General features: G+C 41.7%; 1 protein-coding gene across 1 annotated transcript; it reads left to right on the forward strand.

Moving 5' to 3' along the window:
* The first annotated feature begins 1,241 nt into the window (after positions 1-1,241).
* LOC143275299 (uncharacterized) lies at positions 1,242-5,918 on the forward strand. The gene is made up of 2 exons (XM_076579290.1): positions 1,242-2,922; positions 4,310-5,918. The coding sequence occupies exons 1-2, from the start codon at positions 1,279-1,281 to the stop codon at positions 4,847-4,849; spliced, it is 2,184 nt and encodes a 727-aa protein (XP_076435405.1). The 5' UTR covers positions 1,242-1,278; the 3' UTR covers positions 4,850-5,918.
* Positions 5,919-12,767: the final 6,849 nt, after the last annotated feature.

Below are 12,767 nucleotides of genomic sequence, written 5' to 3' on the forward strand. Positions count from 1 at the left end.
ACGTTCTCAGTCACTTGTGAAGATACACTTTCGTGTACATAAGGCTTCATCAAGCTACAGTCCAAAAATATATGCTCAATTGTCAGGTTACTAAAGCATATGCACTTGACATTAGAACAATACTTGGTCCGTAATGAATTTGATAATAGTCTGCTGGGTCTGAAGATTTCTTCCTTCGTTTGTTTCCGTTCTGCTGTCATAACTTGACAGGACCACCAAGGCAGTTAGTTTGATTAACCACGTCACCTTCCACATCTTTTTTTTTCTCCCCTGGAGACAAACAGAGGCAGAGAGACACTTTTTCAAAATACAGTGGTCAATAGAAACACACACACACACACACACACACACACACACACACACACTGACTCACACACGCATACGTGCACTCACGTACATACATACATACATCCATACATATACACACAAAAAGCAAAAAATAAAGCAAGTTTTCTAATAATTAGATTACAATGCAAATACGAAGAGTTCATTATTCTAAATATTTTGTGAAAAAAGGGGGGTAACGGTGTTCTAAGCTCTGCAATCATAATCCACATGCACAGTAACGGCATTCTAAGGACTGAATCAAGTACTTGTTTTTTTGTGTGTTTTTTTGTGTGTTTTTTTAAAATCAAATTTCACCATCATTTCAGCCTCATTTGCCCAGTTTCCCCCAACCCTCCATTCATTCACATCTCCCACCCCTTCTAATCGATAATACTCAAATGTATTCATAAATACTGCAGCGGAGAGTCTTCATTTGTGGATTCTAGACTGTGTCCGTATTCAAGAATCGGTAGTACTAGTGCCCACAGTTTCAAAGTCAGAAATTGGAGCTGTGTCCGTATTCAAGAATCGATAGTACTAGTGCCCACAGTTTCAAAGTCAGAAATTGGAGCTGGAGGGGAGGGGGGGTGGGGTGCGGTGGACAGGGATTTTACGTCTTTTTTTTTTTTTTCTTTCTTTAAAAAAAATATATTTTCCACTTCTTGTAATGTAAACGAAAGGTGGCTAGAGAGTACTTGGGGGGAGTGAGAGGGGTGGGGGATAATGAGGGAGAGGGGGCCAGAGAAAGTATATCCGGTCTCTTTACGAGGGCTCAGAGTTCAGAGTTTGTTTATTCCCATAAACTCTTTTGAGACATAGAGAAAACGTGGAGAACATAGGGAGAAGGGAGATAAGAGCTGAACTGTTGAAGAGAGCGAACTCGCATCTTCTTTTGTGGAGGACGAATGTCGCGTCCAAGGGACAGCACTCTGGCGTTACAAGATCCGCAACATGGCGTTGAGCAGGCTGCAAGGTCGTCAGGTGGCCCTGAGTCTCTTTCGTTTTCCATGGTCGTCATCCTCCTCCACAACTCCCATTCGGCATGCGACGGGAGCCTACTATGTTCTCCTACCAGAGGTACCACCAGATACATCCGATGACAATGCTGTTATGCAGTACTGGCAAACTCCACGATTTTCTGTCATCAACCCAGAACGTTGTGTAACCGGCTGTGCCAAGCTCTCTATCCAGTACGAAACACGACTGGGGAACCACATCGAAGATCTTCAAGACATATCCCAGGAAAAGACCTTCAGTCAGGTGTTTGATCCAATTGAAGAGGTGACTGTTCCTTTAAACACAGCTTGGAGAACGGCAAAGAATTTGAACTACGTTGCCGGTTCGAATCACTATAAACAGGCATTTACAAGGATTCATCCGCAAGTAGAGCGGGCGAAAAACGAAAGATGGATCAGTGAGACGCTGTATTATGCGTGTAAAGAAGTGGATGCTAACAGCGCCAATCTGACAGAGTTTCAGCAGCGACTTGTGTCGCTGTATCTGCTTGAAGGACGATTGAACGGTATCGAGCTGCAAGGCAGTGAGAAGCGACGCTTTATCGATACTCTCAAAGTCTTGGCGCTAGAACGTACAAATTTCAGGAACAGAGTGATGCTAACGCAGGGTATGTTCTCTCACAGAATAGATGATTTTGGAGCAGTTGCAGAAATGCCTCGGCGCATCCTGTCTCACATGGCAGAAGATCACCTGAATCCCAGTCGTGGACCTTGGAGAGTGACCCTCCAACAGAACATCTACACGCCTTTCCTCGAACACTGCAGCGACCGCACTCTGCGTTGGAATGCATGGAATGCATACAACAACAGAGCCTCTGTGAATTTTAATGATCGCAATCTTGGCAACCACAAACTTATCGAAGAACTGCGTAATTACAGAAAAGACATAGCAGAATTGTTGGGGTATGAGTCTTTTGCTGAAATGTCCATGGAAACCAAAATGGCTGGTACAGTAGAAAACGTGCTCAACATGATTGAGACACTGAAAGGCAAATTCAAACCCATTGCGCAGGAGGAAATTGCTGAACTTCAACAGTTTGCCGCCAGCGAAGGTTTTCACGACCAGCTACAGATGTGGGACGTGGCTTACTGGAGGAGACGCCACAGGGATCACCTGTACAAATTTGACAATGATCTGGTCGCTGAGTACTTCCCTCTGGAGCATGTTCTTCAGGGACTCTTCAAATTGTGCAACTCTTTGTTCGGCATCACTGTCACAGAATGCACCGGGGAGGTGGAGACGTGGCAGGGAGACGTCAGATATTTCAAAATGTCCGACGATCAAGGACGACATGTCGGCTCCTTCTTCTTTGACTCCTTTTCCCGCCCGGCAGACAAGCTAGGGGGGTCGTGGATGGAGATGGGGCGGGAGCGGAGTGAGCTGATGGGCACCACCCCGTACTCCTACCTGACCCTGAATCTCGCTCCCCCTGTGTCACCTCAGTCCCCTGTGTTGATGCAGTTTTCTGATGTGCTGTCCCTGTTCCACGAGTTTGGCCATGGACTTCAGCAGCTGATGACCAAGGTTCCCTACAGCGAGCTGGCCGGGCAGAAAAACATCGAGTGGGACGCTGTTCAGGTAAACTGCTTGGTGATCCTTACAGTCCTCATTTTCACAGATGATAGTACGAGTAAGGATGCATAAATTTACACACACACACACACCACACACACACACACACACACACCTGATTTTCACAGATGATAATAAGGATGCATAAATTTACACACAAAACCACACACACACACACACTCAGTCTCATACTGTATACACATGCTCGCTCACATTCATGTTTGTACACAGTATTATAAATTATGCAGTAGATCATTGTATGTGTACATGTATGCACACAACCAAGATCATGTCTTTACTCTTAAATAATAATATATGCACAAGATCTGAGTGAAAACTACTCACAGAGTCTAGAAACAAATGATGTTATTAAATTTTAGCATGAAAATATATCATTACATGAAATAATACCAAGAAGAAGAAAATAAAACAGGCACTGATTTAAAAAAAAATGTTCTTCACACAAATATTTAAATCAATGTGTGAGCAGTGTCTTACATAAATGAATGTATATATTGTATTCACAAAGAATGCAGTGTCTCTTGCAATGTTGTGTGTCATTGTCAGTATTTAAATGTTTTATATTAAACTTTATAATTTCTCTGATCTGTTCTGTGTTCAGTTGAAATTTTAGGAATTGTACTAAAGTTCTTACTCTAAGTATGATTTAATAGTAAAACTAAAATTGTGTGTGTGTGTGTGTCACTGTGTGTATGTGTGTCACTGTGTGAGTGTGTGTGTGTGTGTGTGTCGCTGTGTGTGATTTTTTTATATTTACAACCATGTATCCTGCTCCTGGAATTAGAAACAAGTAGACTCCTTCAGTCCTCTGTGTGTGTGTGTGTGTGTGTGTGTGTGATATTTTACAAGCATGTATCCTACTCCTGGAATTACAAACAAGTAGACTCCTTCAGTCCTCTGTGTGTGTGTGTGTGTCACTGTGTGTGTGTGTCACTGTGTGTGTGTGTGTGTGTTTGTGTATGTGTGTGTGTGTGTAGACTCCTTCAGTCCTGTGTGTGTGTGTGTGTGTGTGTGTGTGATATTTTACAAGCATGTATCCTACTCCTGGAATTACAAACAAGTAGACTCCTTCAGTCCTCTGTGTGTGTGGTGTGTGTGTGTGTGTGTGTGTGTGTGTGTGTGATATTTTACAAGCATACCGTGTATCTAGCTCCTGGAATTATAAACAAGTAGAGATTCCTTCAGTCCTCTGTGTGTGTGTGTGTGTGTGTAGTGTGTGTGTGAGAGTGTATGTGTACAGTGTACACACACACACACACACACACACACGCACCACCACCATCTCCATACCTATTCATCATGGAGCTGGGCGTTCAACACTTTGCATGGATCTATAGACATTCCAACTCAAGTCATTGTGGTACCGTTCCAGGTGTGTGCCCGCTTCATGCAGTGCTGGCTCCTGGAGCCCCCCTTCCTGCAGAGCCTCTCCTGCCACCACCAGACAGGCCAGAGGATCCCCCTCCCCCTCCTCTCCCAGGTGCTGGGCGCCCACCGCCACTTCACAGCCTTGGACACGATGCGCCAGCTGTACCTGTCGGCCTTCGACATGGAGATCTACATCTCCAAGAACCACTGGCACGACGCCATGACGCGCGTCTGGGCGGAGTACATGCCCCTGCCCCTCAGCCGCGACGACAACCACCCCTGCTCCTTCACCCACATCTTCTCCGACCAGTACCCGGCCGCCTACTACGCCTACAAGTGGTCGGAAATGATCGCCGCCGACCTTTTCGCGGCCTTCAAGGAGCAGGGGCTGGAGGACGCTGGGAAGATGCGGGAGCTGGGCGGGCGTTTCGCCGACACCTTCCTGTCGATGGGTGGGGGTGTACCGGCCAGCGAGGTGTTTCGGCGATTCAGGGGACGTGACCCTTCCCTGGACGCCTTGCAGGAAAGTCTTGGTGTGAAGTGAGGTTGGTGTTGGGTGTGTGGGGGTGGGGGTGGGGACTCTCGGGGGTGGGGGGGGGGTGGTTGATGGGGTGTGAGTGGGGGGCAGGAAATGGACTGTGAGTGGTGCGGCAGGTCAGGTGTGCAGGTGATTGAGTGGTGTGGTTTTGGTTTGTGCACACGTGCCCTGTTTGTGATGCTTGCGACGTGTTGGATTGTGATTTGACTGACTGTCGTTTAACTTTGTTTCTACTGCTGGTGACAACTAACATGTTGATCTGGCGTGATAACTGAATAAGTGTACTAGTGTAAAGTAGACATTATGGATACATTTTTTGTTGTTGAATTAACTCTCTCTATACAAACGGCGAAAGAGACGACGTTAACAGCGTTTCAGCCCAATTACCATCAACAAAATATTGCAAGCGGAAGGCTCTTATACTGAAGAGGTGAATGTTGACAAAGAATACCACAATTCTCATGATGGAAGCTAAAGGTTGGGTCATTCAGACACCCACTGGACATCCGAGGGGTCTGTGTCGAGGAGAAGAGAGGACTGGCCGTACTGAGTGAGTTAATCCAGTGTCTCAGAAATTGAAGAAAAATATTGATAGGGAAAAGCAGTTGTTTTTTTTAACTGACAAACACCAAGTTGTTTTTAATTTTATTAATATGTTGTGATATAGATTAAGGCATCTGTTAATGGAGAAGGGCTTGGCTGTCATCATGTTTTGAGTTTCATTGACAAGGATTGTCTTTGTCAGCTGATAAGGACTGTGCTATCTTTTATTAAATACCACAATAAATCCTGAGTTTTCATTGTCGACAGTGATAGACTCAGCTATTGCTGAGGACTGAGCTTTCTTTTGCAACACATTAGAAGCAGGTCATCTGAGATACATTTGTCGACTGGTTAGGACGAAGAGATGTCTTTGTTAACAAGTAAAGACTGAAAAGTTCTTTGTTCATGTTATGTTTAAAGACTAGTTTGGATTGAAAAGTCTTTGTTAATGTTAACCGATAAGGACTTAAGTGTCTTTGTTGAATAACTAGTTTGGATTGAAAAGTCCTTTGCTAATAATAACTGATAATAACTATTAAGGTGTCTTTGTTTTAAAAAACCAGTAAGGACTGAAATTGTGAAAAGTCTGTTAATACTTGTAAGGACAGTTTAGATGTCTTTGTTAGCTGATACAGAGATAAGGTCTGAGGTGTCTTTGTTAACTGACAAGGACAGCTCTCTATATATATATGTATTTGTTAAGTGCTAAGTGTGATGCATTTATTAATGTATAAGGACTGATATATATATATATATATATATATATATGTCTTTAGTGGTAAAGAATAAGATGTTAAGTGGGAAGGACTGGAGCTTCCTTATAACCGTGAAACTGCATGCTTGGTGCATATCTGTTATGCATGTGTGAGTGTATGTGTGAATGTGTGTCTTCATGTTTTACATTTATCTGCTTATTTATCGTCATTGTTGTCTTATTTATTTATTTATTTTTTATTATTATTATTATTATTATTACTACTACCTTTTTTTAATATTATAATTATTATTTATTTATTTATGTAAGCTCATCTATTATTTATTCACCTTTTTTTTTTCTCAAGGCCTGACTAAGCGCGTTGGGTTACGCTGCTGGTCAGGCATCTGCTTGGCAGATGTGGTGTAGCGTATATGGATTTGTCCGAACGCAGTGACGCCTCCTTGAGCTACTGAAACTGAAACTGATAAGGACTGAGACGCCTGATAGCTATCAGGGACTGAGCAATGTCTTTGTAAGTTTAACTGTTTACAAAACCAGACTGGTCCATGAGATTAACCAGACTCAGTTTGGTCTTTGCTTCATCCAGACTCCTTCAGTTAAGCGTCTTCAAATGGCAGTCAGATTCTTTGCCCCCACACTAAGCAGTATTCTGCTGCTGTGAGTGTGAAGAGAGGTGAACGATCAGAATGCTGGTTTTCCCATCAAGGGTAAGTGTATTTCTCTGGGAAGTGGGTGTGTGAACAAATAGCGAAAAGAAAATGCATCTGTTTTGTTTTCGGAAACAAATAAATGGTTACCAGTAGTCTTGAAAATGATTTTTTTTTTTAAAGATATTCCGGTGAGAAAGAGCTTCAAGGGAAGCTACTCATGCACTTCATTTTCTAATTTCAAGCAAGCTGAAGAAAATAAGTGCATTGGGTTTTTGACGTTTGCTGTATGATGTATGTCTACACATGACTTATCTGAGCAGAGTGGACATGGTTGATGATAGTTATGTGCGTGCAGCATGTTCAAACACAGGCTAGGGGTGGGTGAAGAAGCTGTTGGTGACTGGAGTGGAGGCCACTGATGGCCAAACAATGCCATGCCATGGTTTCAAATACAACAAAGCATTTGTGCTGCTTCATTGTGGCTGAGACCTTTTATTTTATACTGATTTCATTTTGTTAATTCAATATTACTTATTACTAATATTAGTATCATAAACTGATAAAGCTGGATCAGTGTGTGTGTGTGTTGTCGGGTTTTTTGTTTTTTGTATGCACACTTGTTACGTATCAAAAACTATCATATAAAATTTTCTGAATGAAAACAAATGTTTAAAAGTGTATGTACACTTTATGTGTGCATAATTTGTGGGTGAGTGCATGAAAGCAACTCTTTGTGTGTGTCACTGTGTGTGTGTGTGTATGTGTGTGTGTGTGTGTGTGTCAAGTGCAAGAGACTGAAATATACTGTGTATTGATTATCCCTTCGTGAGACAGAGTCCTCATTCCATTTTTTTTTTTTTTTTTTTTGCATGTTCCCATCATTCATTCATTGTAAAAAGAAGAAAGCTTGACTGGGACATTAGACTTTCTGGGTTCAAAATCACCCTGAAAGAAGATACGATATTCCAGACCACAAAAAAAAAAAAAAAAAAAAAGAAAAGATCACATGATGTTTATGTATCATATTTTTATGTTATTATTATACAAAGTATGCAACATAGATGATAGAAATAGCCATAACCATATTGCTGTTGAGCGGAAAAAGTTATTGCTCACTGAAAACACATCAGATAACTGAGAAATTTTGTGCTGTTTAACCAGTTATCACACTGTCACAGCTACAGCCGATCTTACTGGATTGGGCTTCACCTTTCTGTACCAAGCCCTTGGATGTGAATTCACTGCCCAAAGGCCGTATAAGGTTATGGCCTGTTTGACCTCCAGCTTTTTTTTAACCCTCATAAAGGAGATAGTTGACAATGCCATTTGTTGAACAATGCAAGTTGTTGGTTGTCAAAACCAGGTTGTTTGCTACAGCTGTTGAAGATGTCAGCTTATGCTTAATTTTTATGTCTGTGCTTCTAGTTTCATAATGATGATTTAAAACATGTTATCTATTTTAATCGTTTCTAATTTCCTGCATAGCCATTTCAAAGCATTATCTTTCTGTGTGCACAAGTGGTGTGATAATATGTGTGAAAGGAAGAGACTTCTGAAACTGTGGTTCTGATATGTGTGTGTGACTGTGAGGATGGAACTATGAAATGTTATCAATTTTATTTGTAAAAGTTAATATAGAAGCTTCTTGAATCTATGTGTGCATGCAGATTTGTTGCATGTGTGTGTGTATGTGTAAAATTGTGAACACTGCAGTCACACACACACACTCTCTCTTTCATGTACATGCACTTGCGTGCACACACACACACGCACACCAATGCGAGATTTTCCAACAAACCTTGTATTAGCTTTTAAGCTGCAGGCAATTTTGCTTGTTACTTAGCAAGTACAAAGCTGATCAGCTGAAAAACACAAACAATAATCACACATTGTGCATCAATTGAACTCTTTTTGCATGTCTTATGAAAGCAAAGACAACGCAGGTGTATTCAAAATAAATAAAGTATAGCAATGCCACAGTCATCCCAATCCAGTCATATGAAGAAAGATTCCAACTTCTATAATTCTACACTGAAATATCCACAATCAATCAATTTCCATGATCTTAACCTTCTGCCAACAACAATTATATTTTCTGACTGATAATCAGGTTGATAATATATATATATATGTATATATGTATAGGTATACATGTGCCGCTTTTTAATTTTGGGTCGCTCCATTCTGATTAAAAAAACAAAGAGATAAGAACTGAATGATAAAATTATCAACCACAACAGAGAAAATCATGGTTAGTGCAAGGGTACAAGTATGTGTCATGTGTGAATCTGTGTCTGTTTCTCGTCACAGTGTGCATGTGTGTGTGTGTACACAACTCATTTTAAATGTGTGCATGTCATTGTCAAAGTACGAGAGCAAGATATGACTATTTAATGCAGCACGTCACAAAGAATATAAAACAATCACAAAGAATATAAAACAAAGGCACAACTGTTGAGACATCTGCTGAAACTGGCCACTAGTGGGGCTTGTGGCAGTGGTAAAACTGTTCACCGCCATTGAACAAGCACAGAACTTTCCAAGTTCGACTTGTGGGGGATTGGGGTGGGGGTGGGGGGGGGGGGGGGGGTTGCGGAGCTGGGGGTGTCCATTTCACCATGGGCTTCATCCCCTGTCCACTTGCGCAGTGTGTATCATTAAGCCCATCCCCACATGCCAACAGATTTATACAATAATAAATAGAATAACTTGTACGTTTTGGGGGGGTGTCTAAAATGATATCACACCCTCTGGTGTGTGGCCTCCTGGCGACCTAACATCAATGGCTCCCTGTGGACTGCCGACGCTGGAACTGCGACGGACGAACCCGGGTGTGGCCGTGTATGGGGGGAATCTAAATGAGCGGCATGGGAGTAATGCCACTGAAATGGTGCAGATGATGGGTCAGCAAAAAAAAAAAGATATCACATGAACTGAAGAGCACACACTGCACATCATGCTTATGACCATGACCAAAGATCTTAAAACAAACAGTACAACATGATGTGAAAGAAAAGTCACCGGAGCAACTTCAAAACGAAAACGAAGGGAGAAAGGTAGGCAACGCCCACTCAGTCCAGCTCCACACGACTTAAGCCATTATTGTCGTCAGCAGAAGGCTTAGCAGGTCGTGCCCTCAGTATGTTCAATCAGAACAGGCAAAACTGAACACCACCAAAGTGACTCAGCAGCAGTGCAGAGTCTCCTGTGGTGTGTGGCCTCCTGGCAACCTAACATTTAGTTCCTTGTGGACTGTTGGTGCTAGGTCTATGTCAGACAAAGCTGGGTGTGGAGGGACTTGCAATGAGCGATGTGGGAGTAATGCCACTGAAAATGGTGCAGATGACGGGACGGCAAAAAAACAATGAAAAAAAGAGGACTAGTTTCAGTTTCAGTTTCAGTCGCTCAAGGAGGTGTCACTGCGTTCGGACAAATCCATTTACGTTACACCACATCTGCCAAGCAGATGCCTGACCAGTAGCGTAACCCAACGTGCTTAGTCAGGCCTTAAGAAAAAAAAAGATAAAAAAAAGATAAATACATAAAAAAAAGAACTACTACTACTAATAATAATATGTATAAGGCGCAAAAACTTGATGGTCAAGTATAGGCGTACAAAAAAAATAATAAAATAAATAAATAATAATAAATTTTTTTTTTTTTTTTAATTAATAATAATAATAATAATAAAATAGATAGAAAAATAAACACGGGAAGTTCGGTTAATCTCATTTCTCACAATCATTTGCGTTAAAGACGGTCACTAAACCATGTCATGTACTGCAGGTTTGAGCTCAATCAGAAGTGTGGTTTTTTGGGGGGGGGTTTTGGCACATATCATGAGTTGAAGACACTAGGGGCTCATATGGGAAGACTGGGACCACACAGTCATGAGTTATCCACTTCACGGATGTGTCCTATGGAAAGTTGCTCTTTTTTTTTTCTTTTTTCTTTTTTTTTTTACCAGCACTGCAGGTGTCTGTATGTATGATTATCTCTCAGCCTGGTTGACACCAGGACATGTCAAGAGACATTATCTCTCAGCCTGGTTGACGCCAGGACATGTCAAGAGACATTATCTCTCAGCCTGTTTGACACCACGACATGTCAAGAGACATTATCTCTCAGCCTGTTTGACACCACGACATGTCAAGAGAGATTACCTCTCAGCCTGGTTGACGCCAGGACATGTCAAGAGACAACAGCCTTGTTCAGGTGTCCAAAACCAAAATGAACACCATAACCGCATCACTTCCAAGTTGAATGGCATTCATCATCATCAAACAATAGAAAAACAACATGTCCCCCCACTGAAACCAAAAATAAAAATAAAAACACCAAAAAAAAACAAACCCATCCAGGATGCATGACCTGTACATTCTCATTATTTCAGAAACAACAAAATGTTTTGGGTTTTTTTTGCTGCCCAGTCATCTGCACCGTTTCAGTGGCATTACTCCCATGCCGCTCATTTAGATTCCCCCATACACGGCCACACCCAGGTTCGTCCGTCGTAGTTCCAGCGTCGGCAGTCCACAGGGAACCATCGATGTTAGGTCACCAGGAGGCCACACACCAGAGGAGACCCTGCACTGCTGCTGAGTCACTTCGGTGGTGTTCAGTGGTGCCTGTTCTGTTTTACCGTACTTAGGACACCACCTACTAAGCCCCCTACTAACGACAATAATGGCTTAGTCGCGGAGCCAGACTGAGTGAGCGTCCCTCCCAGAGTGGAGACCGCCACAAAATGTATATTTTTATTTATTGCTGATCTCACCATCCCTTCCACATACCTGCTCATCTGAAGACCTGCAGCCTTCTGCATGCCAGAACACGGAACAAAAACTTTCAGCAAGTGCACACCTGGCAATGTCTCTCAGCTGTGGGGATAAACATTGTCTGCTACTCTCAGAACAACTCCTCCAACATTTCATAAAACTTCAGTAACAACAACATAATTATAAAAGCTTCATGAATCTTAGGCAACGTATTTCTTAATCATTTTCAAATTTTAACACTCTCTCACACACACAAAGGTAACTTCATACAAACCCATACGGATAAATAATCAATCGTAATAACAAACAGCACTTAACGAGACATATACGTCAGTTCAGAATGATGTGCGAATAAACTTTAAAATCTAACCCATGTTTCTTTCTTATGATATTACTAATGATAAATCAAAACAAAATTATACCAAGTAATTTATGTACAGATCTACTTGTACACTGCAAGAGGCTGTGTGCTTTGGTTTTCCGCTGATTTATACTGTTTTTCATTCATCTTTTTTTTTTTTTTTTCTAAGATGTATTTGTATTTCTTTTTATCACAACAGATTTTTCTGTGTGAAATTCCGGCTGCTCTCCCCAGGGAGAGCGCGTCGCTATACTACAGCGCCACCCATTTTTTCTGCATTGTGGATTTTTCTACAGAATTTTGCCAGGATTCTGTTGGGTTCTTTTACGTGCGCTAAGTGCATGCTGCACACGGGACCTCGGTTTATCGTCTCATCCGAATGACTAGGTCTAGTGGAGGGGGAGAAAATATCGGCGGCTGAGCCGTGATTCGAACCAGCGCGGTCCGATTCTCTCGCTTCCTAGGCGGACGCGTTACCTCTAGGCCATCAGAATGATGTGTAGCATACAACTACCTGCTGCACAGGAAGTTGTTTTTCTTTTCTTCTTTTTCTTTTTTTCACCACTTGCAAACATACACACTTTAAAATATAACTTCAAAGGACATCATAAATAAATTCATTTTGTTTCAACATTATTGTTATGGTAATCACCACCTCCATCATCAGCCTCATTTACCTTTTCTTTTCTGTTTACCTCCCCCCTGTTGGTAAGTAGTATACATATTTCAAATATGCTCCACAATCAACAACATTATTATTAAGAAACATATGTCCATGGACAGGTTAAATGTTGAACCTAATCTCTTGACACATACCGAATTATATTCTAAAAAATAAAATTAAAATGTTTGAGAAGATTACAAAGAATAATCA

Source organism: Babylonia areolata, chromosome 30, assembly GCF_041734735.1.
Source record: "Babylonia areolata isolate BAREFJ2019XMU chromosome 30, ASM4173473v1, whole genome shotgun sequence".
Lineage (NCBI taxonomy): Eukaryota > Metazoa > Mollusca > Gastropoda > Neogastropoda > Buccinidae > Babylonia > Babylonia areolata.

What these genes read in the sequence shown, in the direction of transcription:
- LOC143275299 (XM_076579290.1), top strand. Translation starts at nt 1,279, where the DNA reads ATGGCGTTGAGCAGGCTGCAAGGTCGTCAGGTGGCCCTGAGTCTCTTT. An exon ending in TCGAGTGGGACGCTGTTCAG is followed by an intron (nt 2,923 to 4,309) that starts GTAAACTGCTTG and finishes GTACCGTTCCAG; the next exon opens with GTGTGTGCCCGCTTCATGCA.